This window comes from Pleurodeles waltl, chromosome 11 (genome assembly GCF_031143425.1).
Source record: "Pleurodeles waltl isolate 20211129_DDA chromosome 11, aPleWal1.hap1.20221129, whole genome shotgun sequence".
NCBI classification, from domain to species: Eukaryota; Metazoa; Chordata; class Amphibia; order Caudata; family Salamandridae; genus Pleurodeles; species Pleurodeles waltl.
Window position 1 is genome coordinate 313,390,508 of NC_090450.1, and position 20,231 is coordinate 313,410,738.

At 44.5% G+C, this 20,231-nt stretch overlaps 1 protein-coding gene and 1 long non-coding RNA gene across 4 annotated transcripts in view; one reads left to right on the plus strand and one right to left on the minus strand.

Moving 5' to 3' along the window:
- Positions 1-302: 302 nt before the first annotated feature.
- LOC138265660 (uncharacterized) overlaps positions 303-20,231 on the plus strand; it is a 138,974-nt gene continuing 119,045 nt past the window's right edge. For all 3 annotated transcript variants that reach the window (XR_011199396.1, XR_011199398.1, XR_011199397.1), the window contains exons 1-2: positions 303-399; positions 8,711-8,778. This is a non-coding gene — a long non-coding RNA (uncharacterized lncRNA). The remainder of the gene's footprint in view (positions 400-8,710; positions 8,779-20,231) is intronic.
- On the minus strand, positions 6,119-20,224 carry LOC138265657 (zona pellucida sperm-binding protein 3-like). The gene is made up of 9 exons (XM_069213565.1): positions 19,809-20,224; positions 17,467-17,588; positions 16,375-16,478; positions 16,112-16,289; positions 15,097-15,217; positions 14,922-15,013; positions 14,309-14,403; positions 6,967-7,062; positions 6,119-6,280 (listed from the first exon to the last, which is right to left on the minus strand). Exons 1-9 carry the CDS (start codon positions 20,190-20,192, stop codon positions 6,150-6,152), a joined length of 1,323 nt encoding a protein of 440 aa, XP_069069666.1. The 5' UTR covers positions 20,193-20,224; the 3' UTR covers positions 6,119-6,149.

Below are 20,231 nucleotides of genomic sequence, written 5' to 3' on the forward strand. Positions count from 1 at the left end.
TTGGTTTGGAGTGGGAGAGTCGCGGCTAGGACGAGAGTGGAGTGAGGTTACATAATTATGGAAATGCAATGGCATGGTGAATTGTTTTTATAATCAAGTTTTTTTTCGGGGACAGATGTATCCTTTTTTTTGGTTTTGTATGGCTATAATCAACATACAACTCTGTTTATTAACTGAGTCGATCGTTCCAGTTAAAAGATGGCGCCCGCGTTTCACCTTAGATGCAGTTTACGCGCGTTCAACGCTTGGAACACGAGGTTCCTATCTCTTCTCGTGAGAAGAGATCAAGCTCTCGCTGTCTTTTCCTTTAAATAAAGATGGCGGACTTACTTTCGGTTCGCAGGTCTTGGAGCCTTTACGTTGGCTCCGAGACACAGATTAACTAGAGTGATATTACAGGTGAGTGAGGGTTTAGGGTCCTGTATATAATGTTAGCGCTTAATCCCGGAGGGTGGTTACCTCATGTATATGTAATCGACGCTGAAACTTTGGCAAATTGTGTGGTTTCATGTGGTACTGCCACAATATTGTGACTTAAGGACCCTCATAGATTGGATATATTTTCTGGGAGATATTTATTAACGAAGGGGGACTAGGTATTCTGTTTGTTGTCTAACCTTTATGGTCATTGTTTAATTCACTGACCTCTTGCCCTTTAGATTTTGTTCTCTTCTTGAATTAACTTTATATTGAATTTATTGTATTATTAGAGTGGAGTGAGCTATTTGATCAAAAATTCTGAGACAACCAATATGTTGACGTCGCACTTGATTGAGGTTTGTTGTAGCAATTTGTTCTCTATTGCTATTATATTTTGGTGTTTACACACTCACTGTGGGTGCATGGTAACTCACTTCTGATATATCGTTTATACAGTTTCACTTAGGTTTAGTGTGGCTTTGCATTGACTTTGTGGTATCTTTGCACATATTGTGGACTCACTCAGCACTCTCCCTGTGGTCCAGGCCTCTTCTCCCGCCTTTTCCAAGCCAGATGGTGTGAAGTAGGGGTTTCCTGTTTAATTATTCTATTATCACGCTATATTATGCGATTACGTTTTTAATCTATTATATGAAATGGGGTTTTCACATTTACATACATTTTTCCTTTTTGTGGTGTACTGTCACTATACGGTTGACTGTTGAATCTTTATTTATTAATTTTTGCCTATAAAACTATGTACAGTGTTTGCTTTTTGATGTTCCTTGCAGCCTTGAAAAAGTCACAGGGAGTATTAACTCCCATGACGAAACACGTGTTGGCTGGATGGTTGTGTGATATTAAAGATGAACTTTCACTTCATGGATTTCCTCTGAACTTTGTTCGTGTGGGCATAACAATTGAATCAGATCATTGAGTTGTGAATTCAAGAAATTAATTACGGACTGTATAATTGTTCTTTATTTTACGAGTGCCTTGGTCTCTGTATCAATATTTGCTTAACTTTTGGAGGAATGGGAGGATCCTCCTAGGCCGGGAGCACCCTACCTTTAATTGATGATTTCCTGATTTTTATATATGGGAATTGTTGTGAGCGCTTTTCTTCCCTTAATTTTTCTTCCCACTTAATTTACTTCTTCTATAACCCAGTGAGAATTAAATTAGACATAAAAGATTAAGGTGCTTTCAAAAACGACTTGCAAGACCATGGTCAGGTGCAAGGATTACTATTTCACTTCCAAATAAGGAGGTAAGATTAGATTAGTGTGGAGGGAAGAGGCCAATACACTTCATCCTGCCCTACTTGTTTGTGAAGGGCTGCCCATTCTTTCACCACCCAGGGAATGGGTGCTGCTGGATGGCCAGTTAAGCATGGCAAAGGGTGATCAAATTAGGTCTTGCAAGGAGATGTAAAGTCCTTCAATAGAGATCATGGCAATCGTTAGAAGTATGAGGTCAGGAGACGAGGCAGATGTGCCTCTAGGGTTCTCCACCACCCAGGCCCAAAAAAAAAAGCCCTAGCGGCACCAGGATCCTTGGCAGACACCCCCCAAATGACAAATGAGGGCAGTCAAGGGGGTGTCATTAAAGCGACAATCCTAGTATTGGGCACGGCCTAAGGGGGAGCCCATGGGGCTGAACGCATACTAGTAAGGCCAGTCGGCCTACAAATGGCAGAGGCCACAAGCGTGCCCCAGCGAACATGGTAGAGTGCCATAGACAGAGCAGCTGCACCCAGAGGCGAGTGATATAAAAACCTCTGGGATGGACATATGATCTACAGCACTGAGCTGGCCAAGACCAGGACCAATCTAGGAGAGACCTGCGGGCTGGGCCTCATGGACCGGGCATGCTCCGAAGAATTCCCTGGAGCAACAAGTAGACTAGACTGCTCCAGGCCTGGGACACAGGTGGGTGTGGAGAACCACCTCCCCTGAACAGCTGCAGGTGGGAGGCTGTGCTTGACATTGGGGTGCTGGCTGCGGGGGAGCGAGTGAGCCTGAGGCCCGAGCACGATCACAGGCTGGGGAGGCACTGGCCCTGGACTGAGCACAGTGGGAAATCCCCTCCGGACCAGCAGAAAAGATGGGTAGCAGGCTGGGAGCAGGAGACCCTTATATGTGATCTGGAAAGGGGGGGGGGGGGTGGAAGTTTGAGAGTACACTGGACAGTGCAAAAGGCTATTGAGATGAAACCTGGGTCCTGTGAGATGCCCAGAAAGGCAATCACCATTACCACCTCAGGTCTCACATCATCTCCTATTGCTGGGACACCCTTTGAGACTTCTATTTCCGCTGGGACAGTCAGCTGCACCAAGTGAAATCAAAAGGGGCCCACCATGTTCTGGACTAGGCAGGGGATTCCTTGGACCCAGAGGCCCAGACCTTGGGAGGGAAACAGCTGACAGCTTTATCTATGCAGACACCCTCCCCATACTTAGATAATCGTGCACTTGCTTACGCGAGTTGACAACCTCCCGCGACAAGCCAATCCAGGTAGATGAAGTGGTCTATCATTTCCCAACTGAAGGCTGGGAAGTCAGACCAGACGGCTACACCCCACTCTTCTTTAAAGTGTTCAGCTCAGAGATAGCACTAATACTCACAAGACTGTTCAGTTTGTTCTCAGAGACCAACGCCCTTCCCGATAGCATGCTTGATGCAACCATTACTACAATCCTGACACAGGGCAGAGACCCAGAGGATTGTGGCTCCTACTGTCACATCTTACTTCTTAATATAGATGCTAAACTGTTCACTGGCATCTTGGCACATCACGTCAATCCTTTCATGCTCAGACTTGTCACCAAATTCCTAGATGCAGGGTAAAGCCTGCCTGATCTTGGTCCAACACAAAACGAGTCCTGCATCTCATAGATAAGGACACAGATCGGTAAAGGGATGGAAAAAAAAAATCCACTAGCCCTACCCATTCAGAGTATTAGAACGCTATTGCCTAGAGCCAAAATTTCAGACTTGGATAAATGTCTACAAAGGCAGCTGTCGGTCTTAAATGGCATGTAATATCAGCCTTTCCCCTATTCGGCGAGGGATGAGACTGGATGCCCCCTCAACCCCATTTCTAGTTGCCCTCTATATGGAACCCCCGGCCCAAAGAATATGTACAAACCCCACTAACTGCCATGAAGTTTGGGGGCTACCACCATCTTATTCGTCGCTATGCAGATAATACTAACCCTGTCTGAGCCAATGGTCTCACTGCTGGCCCTCCCTGCAGCAGTTTGGGAATGTTTCAGGACTTAGAGTGAATATGCAAAAAAAAAATCCCAAATCATGAACCTCTGTGCCACCTGTCCATGAAGCAGATGTCATGGTTTCCTATAGTCTTCCCCTCATGTCCCCTACCTACATGTCTACAGGAACTGCCAGTAGAAGCTATGCTGCCCTTTCGAAAGCGGTCCTAGCAGCTCTGGAAACCTTGGGCAAACATAAGCTGTCATGATTCAGCAGAGGGGCATCAATTAAAATGACAACCCTACCACTGACTAAAAGTGCTAACCACACTGCAATCCTAAAGTTTATAGGAGACGGGAAACCCTTGTGCATATCAAGGAAACCCTGCAACTCCAAGAAGAAAGGGGGACTGGCAGTCCCATGCCTGTTGGAGTATCAAGCTACCCAATTGCGATTACTAGAATGAAGTCACCCATACTCTGGGAAGCACTGGTGTACCTATGGCTCAAGTGGTTGCAGAGGGTCCCATGTTTGGGAGGAACATTGGTTACCATTCAAAACGGTGACATGGGTCTATAGTCTTCCACACTCACTAGCACAACACTTCAGGTCTGAGACTCAGTCACTGTTAAAAATGGCCTTGCATCCTTCCATGACACCAATCTAGACTTTACCCCTGGCTTGAATGTAAAGCCCTTTCACAGATGGCATGCCAGAGGATGCAAGAGAGAAGACAGCTTATTCAATTTAGATGGCATCATTCTTTGACCACCTGCAAGAAAACCATGTGCTTACAGAGGCAGATAGCATGACATTTACAGGTTATACACTGGGTGGATCAGTAGACCCCTAGTAGCGAGACAGCCTTTGAGAAATGGTTACTTAAAAGGATGTTAAGTGATTGATCGGATTAAAAAAAAAAAACTGCCATAGCACAGGTACCCAAAAGGAAGGGACAATGAAGGTGGGAGGCAGAGATATGGAGAGAACTGACAGAAAAGGAACAGGGAGACATACAATATAGAGCTCACCATATCTCCTATGGTGGGTCGGGCACAGACACTGCCTACAAACTTGCCTCATTGGTATTCTACCCACTGAATCCATGCATGGCAACTTTCGAAACCAGAGGCCTTCTGGCAAGAGTGCAGTAACAGGAACACCGTTATTTATTATGGCATTGCCCCAAGTTGGAGCAATACTGAAGTAACATGTTAGACGAAGTTGCCTAAGCATTCCCTACATATCTAGACTGCTGACATAAGCAGAGGGTAACCTATCAAATCCATTTACCTTTCCGATCACTTAGGTCGTTCACCCTCAACGCTGCCCATCAGACTATACTGTCACACTGAGGTACTGATTGAGTGCCCCACCTCTTGACTACATAAACTATGTTACTCGACCTGGGGGGGGGGGGGGGGGGGGGGGGCGCGCGAGGAAATTGATAACCTTCCCTAGCAGCGGAGCAACACCCTTTAGACAACTCTGGTCTACAGAAGTCAATGAAATCACATGCCCCACTTACCTAAGTGGTATGACTGCTGGGGTACACCATGGGACTAGTACCTCATGCCCAAAGCTACACACTTAACTGCTTAGTCAGGGAGGAGCCTTGACAATCTCTTTAATTCACATGGGGATGTTAAGAGGTGAACACATGGGCAAAACCAGACCACCAGTTTTATTCTGTGTTTTGTTATTTCAAACAGTGCTCGGATTGGTTATGCTGCCGGCCTCTGGGGTGTGGCATTGAAGCAGTGTTACATTTATCCCGAGTACTACTGTTGCTGCTGGCCTGTAATGGTGTAGGCATATCGCTGCACCCCCCCCCCACCAATCCAAAAATGGGACTAAAGAGAATTGATCCATAAAGTAGGAGGTCAGGAGCATTCCTCCCCAGCGTCATATGCAGCAGCTACTTAAACCATTTTTAAAAAGGGTCTAGTCACAAGGACTTGCTGTGTTAAAACCCACAAATAAAGTACAAAACAAATGTTTGGCCCATGCAGTAAATATCATGGAGGGCCTACTCAGTGTTGGCAGCCACACCTATATTTTTTTTAATTGAAGAAGTTTTTCAAATGTTCAGTGAAGACAGAGTTCCTGAACCCAAATAACCCAACATTTAACTGGTGATGTAAGTCTATGGCAAGGCCAGGACTGCTACTTTCTGTAGTAGGGTCCACCTAGGAACCAGTGACTCCCATATCACACCTTCCCCACCACAAAAACAAGAAGCCAGCATTCAGATACTTGCCATAAAAAAAAAAAGTGAATGCAAAGGTGTTATCAGCAACCAGTATCCATTGCTAGACTTTACCTTAAAATGCAGATGGCAAAGAGGAGACTGTTTGTTGCTAGATCATTTCACTTCATGCTTACAAACCATAACCACCTTCCTTTGATAACCAGCAACTTCCATTCTTCTTCGGTACAACAGCTGTAAATTGGACCAGACACAAAATCCAAACAGAGAAATATCCATAGCCATCCTTTTATTCAAACAAAAGTTCACACTTTAGCAGAACCAGCTCTGTATTTGTTATACAGGACAACAGCTCCTAAAACCATCAGAGAAACCACTATAGCAGACGCGATCAAGGTGAGCCCCAGGACCATCCAAGTATTCACACCATCAGCACCTGGAAGAGAAAGTAAGGTAAATTTAGGCGGACCAGATTTTAAAACTAAAATTAAACAAATAAAATCCCACAAACTATTGCCATTCATCCAAAAGTTCATCCTCATGGTACACCATTTAAGCAGATAGTGCAGGCACGAGGATCCTCTGCCCAGCCTCCCCATTGACAGGAGATGACTGGTAGTAGCCACCATTAGGGGTGGGCAAAAGTCATTCTGCCTGAAAAATTTGGGGACTCTTGGCCAAATTCTGCATGTGGAACTTTCCACCATGAGGCTCCAGAAACGTGAATGCCATTTAGCGTTCCCTCGTGCCATTTACTAGTGTGGCAGTCATGTCAGATGGCCGCTTTGAGTAGATTTTCTGCCACTAGGGTATATGTTCTACTTAAGCACCAGCAAAACCAACACGAATGGCCATGCGACTAGCATGGTGCTATTTATCGGTGCAAATCATGCTGCATTGCAACACGTGTATTTCTGCTACTTAGCAGAACTCCACTGTCAATTTTTATGCAACAGTGGCATTCTGCAGTGTGAGGATGTACGTTCTGACCACCAGCAATTCTATGATAATACAGCTGTTTTAAGCTGAATCTTATTGTGGAATAACCTGCAAAGTTTCTCTAGAGAAAAATAATTTAAGTGCCACCACTAGCCTTTAAACATGAACTAAAAAGGTACGTACTGCGCAATGAAGTCACATCTCCCATAAGGCTGGGGATATTTTCCTGCTGCAAGATTTCCAGAGGTCCAAGGACAGCTAGTTCTTTGTAAACATTAGCTTGAAAAAAGAAAAAAAAAAAAAAAATCCATTAAATTGTAAAAGCATGACATGTCAAACCAGTTCAAGAAACAATAAAACTGCCATTTCTAATCCCATGAACAACAAGCATTTGCAATTCAACAGGTCTCGCATTTCTCAGAGTTAGAGCTAAGCAGTTGTAAACTCCCAACCGGAATTTTCTTGCCTCATTAAATGAAAAAAAAAGTGTACGATCGCGCTATTAAACAAGGGAGATCGCGCTGAGGAAAAAGAGAAAAGTAGTCCACAAACCAGATGGGAAACAGCGAGCCTTGTATGTTTTCAGTACTTGGCTGTTGCACTCGAAGGCAACTAACCACCAGAATAGGCATGACTTATGTATGCCTTCCACTAATTAAAGCAAGCAGATTTTAAAATGCAAGCCCATTAACCAATGAAGGACACTGATGTGACATGGGTGCGGACCTTTTCTAACTTTAAGCGATACTCATCCTGAACTGCAGGCTTGACCCTACAAAATAGTCTCCTGAGAAGCCAAGATTAAAAGCAAACATATGGTATGAATAAAGCATGCTTGAACAGGTCTATAGTATGTGCAGTGAGATGTTGACTGGGAACTTAGGTGAGCCATGGCAAAGTCCAACCATATGGAAGAAAGCTTCCAACTGCTTAGGCTAGTGTTCCAATCCTGCATCTTTCACTTTGCCCCAAAAATTCTTGTATTCTGTCACCTATGCTGAGGCGGATGTTGGGGTGGGTCACTGCAAAAGACCTCCTCCAAAACTGTAAATCTAGTGCTCCCTATCAGCATCCTTGGTGTAGCTTATTAATAGGTCAATCGTAACTGGTTTCTTAACACTGCAGTCACGAACGATAAACTTCTTGATCCCTCTACAATTGGCTCAGCCAGTGCCAGCAGTTCTGTAGTTCCGAGGGCAGGAGCTGATGCCCAATGCCCTACTTGTCCTTGTAAGTGAGGTCTAGCAACTCTTGGGAAACAGGTCTTACTCACCGACTTTACCCGACTGCTTTGCATTGGTACGTTTCACGCACTTCTGCACCTTACCTCTGGAGTGTCACTAGTTCATTTGAAGTTTCCATTCTGAGCACAAGTGTGGGTGCTGTCCTAATTTATTTTAATCTTCTCACAAATTCCTGGCTTCCAACTTTGTCATTTATGTGGCCACAACTATCAACTTCACTCACCTTTTGTGAGATTATGTCCTCTTTTCACGACTCTTGAGAATTTATGCTCAACCCACCTCTTGGAGATAAGTTATGTCATTCCCTGTGGATGTCCTGTTTACTGTATTTAACTTTGGAGCCTTGAAAAAGCCACAGGTTGTGATGAAACATGTGTTGGATATTGAATATGGAATAAACAGACACTTACCTGTCAATAAAAGAGCTTGAATCAAGTTTTAACCTTTAACTTTTTGCAATTAGACTAGATCATTGGAGTTGTGTTGGGGTTCTTTTGTACCTGGTATTACAGGGTACCACGCCAGATACATTGATATGCCTTTCGTTAGTCGGGCATAAATAATTCACCATTCCCCATATATCCTGTTCATCCATCTATAGACTTGACCCTGTATACTATTGGATACTCAAAGGAGGCTCAACCAATAATACCACTACTAACCTCCTTTTTTTTTGTTTACAGTAACACATCTTGGTGTGCAGTGGGAGGCCATTTGCAAAGGTAGTCTGTTCCTCCTTCTGTGGTTTGAGGTTGGTATTAAACGGATACTAATAATGTGAAACTCTTGCCCAGGTAGTGTAACATGTGTAAAAGTGACAAAATACAGAAGTGACACGATAAGACAAAAACGTTGCATTATTTGCCTTTTCTTGCAACTTAAATGATTTATCCCTGCTGCATTATTTGGTCACTTTGCCACATAATTCTAGATGCCTGTCATGGGAATGTGCCACGTTATGATGCATAATTTACCTTTGACAAACAATTTATTCAGCCCTGTGGCATAGGTGGAGGCTTTCCTGCTGCAGAATTCAGAGGCCATGGTCATAATTTTACACAGGTTTATTTTCCCTCACAGGAGTGACAGTTGAGAAACACAATGGTTGTCACTCAACCCTGCAGTCTCCTTTTCCTGATTTCAGAAGTTGTCCTAGAGAGAGTTTCCAACACAGGGGACGGGCGACAGAGTGAGGCCGGCGACGAGGGTGGCTGATGTTGCCAGTCCTGCAAGGCAATGGGGAAGTTCTTGGCCTAGCCAGAGCCCTATTTCAGTCGCCATTTGTTTTTATTTAGTGTTTTTGCTTTGGAAGCATAGTTTTAAAAATATTTTATGAGTGTGACCATGCCATCCTTGCAGTTTCACACAGACCGCCCTGATTTTATGTTAATTTTTTTTTTTGCCAAAACTAGGCCTGGGTGTAGTTTCAATTCCTCTAGCAAAATTCCCGATTGTCACATTACACCTTTGCATGTAATGTTTGTCCAGAGAAAGACCGGTTCGTGCAGAACATATCACAAAAGAGATCTCCTGCTTGAACCAATCGCTAACCAGTATGTTGTAAGGCTTTTTATGCCGTGGGCAAGGCTCGCATAAAAATTAGGCTCCATACCAGCAAACCTTTCAGTCTGGAAATGTAATTTGTGAAAAAAAAAATGCGATTTTGAACACTCCCCCCCCCCAGTTTAAATTCTAGATTGAACTAAACAGTAAACCTTTTGCAAAACTATAAGACAGGTCAGACACAGCCCCCTTTGACCCTATACAACGTTGTACACCAAGGGCCTCAAGCTGGCCACCTTACAATTGCAATTAAAACAAGCGATCACGCTGCGAACTTAGGATAAAAAAATAAAAAAAATAAAATAAAATTGTTCCCAAACCAAACGGAAAATAGTGAGCCTTGCATGTTTTCTGTACTTGGTCGCTGCGCTCGAGGAGGGCTAACCACCAGAAAAGGCATGACGTGTGCGTGCCTTAAACTAATGAAAGCAAGCAGATTTCAACAGGCAAGCCCTCGAACCAATGAATGACAACTGACGTACGTGAACAGGGCTCAGAGCCCTTTTCTAACTCCTAAATCGCCTCATAAGCGAAATGCATGCGCAAGCGCATGCAATGCAGGCTCGACCCTAAAGAGGGCGAGATCTGATAGAATCATAGTCTCCATGGTTCCAGGCAGCATCAAGTGACCGGATGGGGAGAACGCCCATTTGAAATTTGATAAGGCATTTTAGCAAAGGGTGGCTCAACCTAATCAAGAAAGGCTTTAGTCTAGCTGCAGTAGGGACAGTGAAGTGCTTGGGAGGTTAGACTCAAGCGATTTTCTGCTTGTGAGGGCCCTAGTGTCTAAATAACCCCACAATACACCATATAAAACCGCCCCTAGGGCCTTACACTTACATCAAGAGGGGGGGGGGGGGGGGGGGGAATTGGACAAGAGGAAGTCAGGCTGCGCTCTCAAAATGCTACCACAATATTGCTTAAGCCTTTGTTTCTGGATGTGAACGGACCAAAGTGTTCCATACATGTAACCCCTAAACAAAGCATCTGTACATGCTCCAGCCTTTCACCATTAAAACTTGGGTTGGAACGGATGTTGGGCAGGGGTTAAACACCATGTAATTAGTCTTGCTAAAGTTGATGTCCAGTCCCCGCTGCTTGCAGAAGGCCCCAAAGCAATCCAAAAGCTTTCGTATTCCCATACGTGATTTGGGGAGCAACAGGGTATCATCTGAACAGCAGGGCTGGGATCTTTACCCCAGCGAAGCATGGAGCACTCTTACACCTTCCCAGTTGGGACACTAAATCATTAATATCAAGAAGGGTTGGCAGCAACACCCTTACCTCACTCAGGTTTACAGGGTTTGGGTCAGCGAGCTCACCCTGGGGTCTGACTGTGTAATCTAAGAATGTTTTCTTAAGTAGGTAGGAACTGCATCTCCTGCAGCACCCTGTGTTAAACATGGATCAGAGATTACTTTTAGTCCATTAAGCTAGTGCAGATTGTTAGTGGGGACCAGCCTTTGACCCAAGGTCCCATTTGGAGGGTCTCCCATGGCTACTAATGGGAGACCCAAAGTTTTTTTTAAATCACTATCCGCCCTTGGCATTAACTTCTTAACGAATGGAAAGCATAACATCCAGGTGGATAGAATCAATTAAACTAGAGCATTACAGGTGAGAACACATGTACGTGTGCCACCCCCCCCCCACCCCTCATGTCAGACTTAGTGCTCCCATTGCATGTCCACAGGTCATTTGTAAGGACAAACTTCTTGCTGCAATACAGAAGCAGACTTCCCCCCCCCCCCCATACTGGAAAGAGAAACCTGAGTAACTCCCTAGTTATCTCAATTGCAAAATTCCTCTTGGAGGGCAGACAAAGGTTGAAATTTGAAAATTAAGTCGCCTGACTTTTTTTAAAAAAAAAAGCTTATTCTGGGCAGACGTGTCTAAAGATCAAATCACTTGCAATTCCTCCCCAATCCCCTTGTTCTGCAATATACGTTGTACAGATATACTCCATCCACAAATAAGTAAATATTATTTATTTGGGCTGCCCACAGGGCCTCCTTTTCCAGAGGATGTTGCTGCCACAAAGTGAAGTAATAACCCCTCCACTTAACTGCAGGGCTAGTGCCCACGTTTCCTGAAACATACAGGTGTGAAAGGACTATATGACTAAATACACGCGAACACCAAAAACAGAGCCCCAGTATGGATATGGCAACGTTGATGCTAAACCCAGCAATGTTCCATGAAATTCTTAGTGGTGTCGAAGTGACGATGTGGGGGGGGGGGGGGGCTAGAGCATCACTCACATGGGCCAGGTGCAACCATTAGTAAGGGAGAACCAATACTCCAGGGTCAATGCATGTGTGCTAATAGACACCCACAGAACAAGGAGATTGATGGGGCTGGAGGGTGTATTTTATATATATATATATATATATATATATATATATATATATATATAGTACCACTTCCCCCTGCGTTTCCAACTACCTCAAGGGGGGAGGGATCTCACGGTTGCTAGTGACAGGTATTGAACATCAATCTAAGCCATCCAAGTCGGCTACAGGCAGAAATGTGCCCATCACTGGCAGTCTAATCATTCCATCTCCCCAGTCCACCCTTCTTATAAGAATAAGATGAAGATCACTCAGGCAAGCGAGTGTATTTCATGTCAACCAATAACAAACCTCGTTTTCAATGTCTGCATGAGCCTCACTAGTGTCTTGAGGAAGAGGTTAGTGGGGAAAAATAAAGTTGAAGTACCCCCCAAATAAGGACTGCATGCTGGGGAGGATTCAATCAAATTTGGGACTGAATCAGTCACTTTAGTCTGCTGGTTGTAGTGGACCACAGTTACACTTGTTTGAAGCCTGCCACACCACCCCCAAATTCCTTGCCATGTCGGTGACCCTCTGAATGAGGGGCAAATGTTCATACCTTCTGGCAGCATGACATGCTGCATCACTGTTTGAAGGAAGGCCACCCTGCGAGTAGAGCTTGCCTCATGTGTGGTAGTTTCAAGTTGTGTAGGTGCAGCAGCATTTGGGGGAAGGGGTATGAAATTTGCTGGTATAGCTAGGTACTTCACCATAAGCTCAAGTGAATGTAGTTTTTCTGCCAAGGACACCAAACATGCCCTAACCAGCATTTCAATCAGGTCACACTATCCTAATCAATAGCACATGAAAGATCAGCCTGTTGCAAGGATGATTCCACCAGATCATTCTATTACATTTTTTAACCCTAGCCTGTAGAGCACAGCAGCCTCCTTTTTTGGCTTAAGGACCAGTATTGCTAAGCATGGTAGCGGATCTACAGGGAGACAAGCTAACCAGCAGTCAAAAACTGTACCTTGGCCAAAGTGAATGGGTGAATGCAGCCATGAGGCCCTCAACTAAACATACTGGCAAGGCCAGAGAAGATCAGAGGCAGCTCAAAAACTCCAGATACAACTGCCTCGGGTAGTCTGAGCTCTGGAAACAAGCCTTATAGCTCGGGCTAAAATAGAGTCCAGAGATGTACCATTAGGCAGCTTGTCACACCACCTCCTCACGCCATGGCTTTCCTCTTCCCATAACCGCTATATTCACCGGGGTAAAATCTAGGCTAACTTTAGGACCAAGGAACTGGGCCCAGTCAAACCTAGCCCACCAGCAGATAGGCCCAGGCTTTGCCCAGGTGTGTCCCATGCTGCAGGAGTGCAAGAGGCCAATGTATGCACCTCCTGCAGCTCCCCCTACTGCTAGGAGTATGAACCATGGAGTTTGTAGCTCCTGGCAGAGTCTCAATGAGAGACATAGCAACATCTGCTATATAAATGTGAAATTGACCGGTAATAGGTTTGTCAGCAATATTAGGTGGGGCTACAAGGCATTTTAATTAGTTTTCCATTTAAGTGAATGTTGATGCAGTCCATACACTATTTTGGTATTAAGAACTCAGACCTCTGCAGATCCCACTATCTTTCCAAGAAAGACAGCTGTATTCATATTTCAGAAGAATTTGACAAATAGTAAGTGTGCTTTACCATAAAGGGGAATTAAGTCAAGAAAATGTGCTTCTTGCCCAGCCTTAAATCAATGTTATTCAACCAGGATTACCCTAGAATGTTGCTGAACATTTGTGGGGATTTGAGGTCTGTTGACCATTCACTGAAACCCCCTTTGTAAGGTTCAGTGAGTTTACCGACCATTAAAGAGTGCACTGCTGAAGTGGAGCCATTTGCTGCAGTATCACCAAGGTTAGGAGGTTCGATGATGTCACTTCCAGCATTATTTTACATTTTAAGAACATTTCAGGACCTCAGAGCCCTATGGCAAGCCAGTGTTAGTGCTTCATATGGTCGATAAACTGCAAACAAATATCCCTCTAGAAGAGCTATATCCTATCTGGAGATTGAGTTGGCACTGAACTATAGATATACACCTGAAACAAGGTAAACCCGGGCTCCCGTGGAGTAGTTCACACAGCTTTAAATGGGCTGGTACCGAGTACCGACACTTTTTTACGAGGGAGAGTACCTGCACTTCAAGAAAAACCCAACACTTCATTGGAGAGTACCGGCACCTAGAAACAAGCAGGTGCCCTGATAGAGTGCCTGTACTTCTATTTTCTCCATTTCAAGCAATATATGCATACACACAGTAGGGCAGATGAAAAGGGCTGGGTATCTGTCAGGTTAAAGCAGCACAATCTTGTCAAGGCTCTAGGTGAGATTTTGGTAGTAGATGGGGCGTCTGACACTAGAACAAAGTGTCACTCACCTGGCTTGGAACGGGTGTTCCTCTTTCTCCTTGCGGCGCAATCTGAAGAATCACAGCAGCTGCAGATCTCAAAGGCGCCTTCTACAGGAAACCAACTGGAAAAGCAAAGCTCATTACACCACAGTATCCACTACCAGCACAGAAACAAGCATTTGTAATGCAACTGGTCTCGCGTTAGACCGATTAGCGTTGTAAACTCATAATCGGACTTTTGTTGCCACCTGAACCAATAAAGAAAACAGTTTCACATGCGAGCCGATGGTCGCCATAACATGCAAAGCGCACGACTTCTGCCCAGCGAGGTCGCGCTGCACAGGAAACGAAAAGATGTAGTCCAGAAACCAGCTGAAAACATGGAGCTTCAGTGCGCTCGAGGAGGGCTAAACCCCGGAAAAGGCATGAGGAATGCATGCCTGTCACGAATTGAATCAATCGTTTTAAAGGCAAGCCCACGAACTAATTTAAGTGACGGGCGTGACATGGACGTGGTTAGAAACCCAGAGATTATAACATGGTCTAGAGCGCTTGCGCGCGCTCGACCCTAAAAACTCTAAACGCTTAGCATGCTCCTTAGTGCATAATGCAGGAAGCCAATCCACCTTGAGGGACTCACCTACTGTTCTGTTTGTTGTAGGAACAAGCCTTGTTCAGGCTGTCTGGATCCCGGATGCTAGGAATAGCTTTCAAGTTGCATGTGATGTAAATCTAGGGAGTCGAAGAAACCTCGATTAGGCTAAGGAGAAAGGTGGGTGATAAGATCAGTCTTGCCAACAATACCATACGCTCACCGAGGAGCTGGAATCGCCAATGAAAATAAAAGAATCAATTGTGAATTGCAGCTTGGCCTGTTGAAGTCTTGGGGTTGTGAATGCGGAAGAGGAATCGGACAGCTTCCCATCAACCAGGCATCTAGATACAAGGATATCAAAATAAAAAACAAAAATTAACACATTCTCCCTCAATTTCCTCCCAGGCCTCTAAGAACACCCTCTGCAATTAGTAATGAAATAGCGGACAGAAATGAAACCAGATACACAATTTCATACCATAATTCAATCGGATGAACCTCAAATAATTTTTACCCTGCTCATCAAGACAATCAAGTGGAAACTTGAGACAATTAAAGCTAGAACTAATTGTTTCACTGAGCAGAAAATGGTTCGTGACTGGCAGGAGCTTTGTGTAAACAAACAAAACTTAAATCTCTCTACCAATTGAATAGTAATATTTATAGCCTAGAAAATAACATTTTAAACGTCCATGGTAACACAAAAGGTTTACCGGGTTTCACATTTTAAAGTGGGTTAACCAGTGACTGGGCAATGAAGGGGAAAGTGGTTTAAGTGACATAACAAGTAATTGTGCCTCTCCCAATAATACCTGGGAGTGTTAGTACAGATGTCTACGCATGTACAGAGCAGGCTAATTGAGCACTAAAAACCAGAACCACCCTTTGGTATTCCATCATTCTCTGCAGCTTCTCTCAGTTTTAGCTCCGTACGTTCTAGAGGCTGATATTCAGGACACCAATGTAAGACCAGTTTCTTTGCTCCAGCAAAACACTCCACATTCCAAAAAGTGTTCCCTATCCCACCCCACAGGTCCCCTTCGTTTTATGTCAGTCTTGTGTACTTAATTGTCTTTGTACGTTAGTGGTTTGAGTGCAGATAAGCGAGGAGACTTTGCATCAACCCAGAACACAACACTTTCATGGAAAATAATTCAGGCGTTTTGAAACTAGGAAGGAAAAAACTAAAATAAGCTGAAGAACTATCCTACATTTGTTCCCTACCCTTCTCTTACCCATTCGATTTAATGAGATCATATCTAGGGGTGGACCTCCTGTCTGGAGTCAAGGTGGCCACACAGCTATCCACGAAAACCCTGAGTGGAGCATGGTTTCCAGGTTGAACTGAAGCTTCAATGTTAAAGACGTCTCCCAGGTGGAAAGTGGTGCTGGTTCTGACAGCACTCCAGTCATCTAGAAACCAAACAAAATTAAATTAATTTATTGAGGTCAACAAGCTGGTCTGATAAGGTTTTATGCAGCCATTTCCTAGACCTACCATTCATCAGTTTCAAGGAGAATAGCAGGCTCCCCTCAGAGGATAGAGTGGAGCTGAAAGGGATCCACGTTGGCTGGATTGCGTTGCTGCTCACATTCCCACTCCTAGAACAGATTAGAAAAAGTTTTAGGGATGACCCATAGGTCCAAGTAACACATCAATACCACAAGCACTTGAGTTTAGGATATTATTCATGTAAGTGCTTGGCAGAGTTAAGGTGGCAACATGCTAGTCCACCACACTTGCTTCATTGAGAGATTGGTGTGTTGCAGTGACTTCTGATCAACCAAAAGGAAGCTTTTAGTCACTCTTGGTCAGATCACTGGACTGTATAGAAGTGGGAAGAGAAAAGTGGTGTGCGCATAACTGCTTAGAAAGTTGCTGCAAGCACTCATTACAAAATTCTCAGGCAATAAAAAAAAGCAAAGAAACATCCAGTACTAGGATCAGCATTCGTGAGAGTAGTTCCATAGGAACCTAGGACACTAGATGTCTGTAGGGATCCACTGCATGTGATCTAAGGCGACATGTTAAAGCCATTGTTCAGGTAGGAGATGTTGCTGGCTCTGACAGCACTTCAGCTAAAAAGCTAACAAACACCAACAAATACAAGCAGTTACTGGAAATTGTTTATAATGTCTCAATTAATTAAATTGTGAGATCTGTTCAAGCATTGCTTGTCTTTGCAATGAGAGGGGTTAGTGCAGGAGGGTTGATGGCAGCCACCCAATATAGGAGATTATACGATTCGTCCTGAATGCAGGTTAGCATGCTACGATATCAATTCAATCCTGCACTACGTATGAACATTACAGCAATGGTTCGTCTGCAATGATACAGGCTACCATTAAGCTCTTATCCATCAGGTGTAAGACAACTGTAGCCTCTGGCACGCAGATTAGCCATGGTAACAAGTGCAGTTCATGCAATTTTTAAGCTAGTCATGATCCTGTGTCTCACAGCACTAGGGTCGAGATGTCCAAGAATGTTGTTTTGGTACTCTGTGGAAAGAGTGATGTGACTGCACAACTAGCAAGAGGACGGGCACCTGACGGTCTACTGTGGCTCTTGATGTAAGATATGCCAGTTTACCTTGGATAAATGCACTGAATGACGGTTGAAGTTGGGTTGGTTCTGGTGATTACTCTGCTTCCATCAGACCAGGTGGGGTTGTATGACAGAGTGGAGCTGTAAATTAGTGAGTCTTCTGTCACCTGGACAAAGTGGGCAACACGGAAGGAGTTAAAACTACAAATTAAGGACAAAAAGAAATGCAACAAATCCATATGAATTGAAAGGACAGTTTCTCGCAGTAAAAAAAAAAAAAAAAAAAAAAACACACACCACACAAGTTCAGAAGAGTATTAAGTACTAAATTGTAGTTTTAGAAAACCTGTAGTCTTAGTGGTTGAATAGTGGTTGCAAGCAACCGCTGCAATGTAAAAGGTTGCCCAGTTACACGTCAGTGCTTAATGCTTTTGAAATACATCAATCATCCATTATTCCATTATGAACGTACATGCTGCAAGGAACATGTTGGTTATAGTGGGTCAAAGTAGCTGGCTGTGGGTCTAGTCTATGGATGTCTTCTTCAGCTTCTATTGGTGGGTATGGGTATTGTGGACCGCCTATTGCATCCAATCCGGGGGGGGGGGATGTACAACTACTTTTGTTCTGCAATTAAACTCCCTGTTATGAGGAGTCCTAGTCCAGTCAGTTCTGAGATACCTGCACCAGTGTGTTATTGACAGCACACTTTGTAAAAAAAAAAAAATATATATATACACTCACAGACACACACCTGGACTCTTGGTTGCATTAGTCTAGTCTACCCTTGGAACTCACGTCGTGACAGTTCTCACATGTACTGAAGCCGTGCGAATCACAAGTCAGAGGAGAACCTTGACCACAAGTACAGAGTAAACATTTGATGATTTATATTTGGCATCAAGAATATCGTTTCGATTTATGCCCTACCTTCCTAATGTAAAGAAGGAGGCAAGCACTCCATGTTCCAGAGAACATGTTGGCTACAGTGGGTCGGAAGTATGCCAAGAAGTGAGCTGCTACTGACCAGTGCAGATATCCTTTCAAATTACAGCTCTGGTGAAGACCTCTTTCTCCATCCCGAGCAGGACAATCCATGTTAGAGAAGCACCAGATCTGAACTCTGTATCCGAGGGCTTTAAATGGGCCGGCACTTTGGGAGGGAGTGTACCTGCACTTCGATATAAACGCGAGACTTTTAATTTGAGTACTGGCACTCCTCAGAAACAAGCAGGTACTCGGAGTACCTGCAATTCTATTTTTCCATTTCAAGCACTGCGTATCCCACCCTCTCTGGGCTTCACTCGAGTTGGAACACAGATTTTTCTTTAAAAAATAACCACGCCCTCCTGGTTTAGTTTTAGTGTCTTAACCAAAGGTGGTTTGCTAGCTATTTAGAGAGCTAGAAGATGCAACCCCTAGACCTGTAAAAGGTGGATGCTTCTAGGGGGGAGGGAGGAGCTGGACTTGGAACAGTTAAACACTACTGCCACTCTGGTCTTTAAATACACCCTCACTTTAGCACGGACGTACTCCCGACACTCCGTGTCAGAAAGCCAGCACTGCAGTAAATACGAGCAACGACTAGAGTCCCTCCCACAAACTGGAGGGAGTAAGAGCACCGACGTGTCCGAGCCAGGCAGTGCAGGACAGACGCAGTGAGAGTAGAGAGTAAGAACGGACCAGTGGAGGAGCCAGTGCCTTGGGCCCTAATGCAAAGGAGGAAACGTTGTTTGAACTATGAAACACAGCAATAAGTTCAGTCGGCCCTCAAAGCCTCTCTGGCCCGCTGTACTTATCGCACCAATGAAAGTAACGGCCACAGGATTGCTAAGAATCGCCAATGTTAACAAGTTTTATTTCTTTGAGTTTAAAAAAATCCTTTATATCAACTCATCGCCTTATTTTTAGTTTAAAAGAACACACTAACTAGGTCATAGATTTTATCAAACATAAATGTAGTTATTTTTTCTCAAAACTTCGAGAGAGATAACACCTAGTTGTACTATCGCCACTTCAGATAGCCCACCTACTTACGGTGACACCCCACAGGTGTGAGTCACGCAGCTTGAGCCGACTCCTGTGTTAACATCCCTCTGGGCGTATATTTTTAAGCGCCAGTGGACATGGCGTGGTCAGCAAATGAGACTGCAGAAGACACGGGTATTCAGCTTCCCGTATCCATACGGGAACAGTTCATCCAAAGTTTAGCTTTCCTATGCATCATAGGACTTGTAGTCCCGCTTACTCAATTATAGATTTAAAAATACAACTGCCAGAAATTGAAAAAAAACGGAAACGTGCCTGAAGATGTGTAACTGAACACAAACAGATTAACAAAACCCCAATATCCAAGAACCCACCAGCGCGAGACCACGGCGACTCACCTGTAAAAAGTTGCCGCAGTCCTGAAGCGCGACCTGGAAAATGACCGTGTTATCCGCACCGAGGGTCGTGTACCCACAGAGAGATGGTCCCAGTTTAAGATCAGCTGCCTGGACCAGCTTGCCCGTACCGAACAGGTCCCGCTGGACAGAGACCACCATCCTGGCCTCCTCACAACGTACCAACACCGGTTGCAGCGGGGGCAGAGCTCGACTTCCAGACAGACTCCACGGGCTATTAAAGAACACTCCTGGAGCAGCCAGGCGACTCTCTGCCAGGCCCAGCTGGGACCAGCCTCCTATGGAAGACTTGCCCCATGAATTAGCACTGAATGCCTCATAGACCAAACACAGGCACACAAACCATAGAAACACCCTCTGGCCCATGCTGACGGTGCACCTCACGCAGCACTAACAGAAAAATGC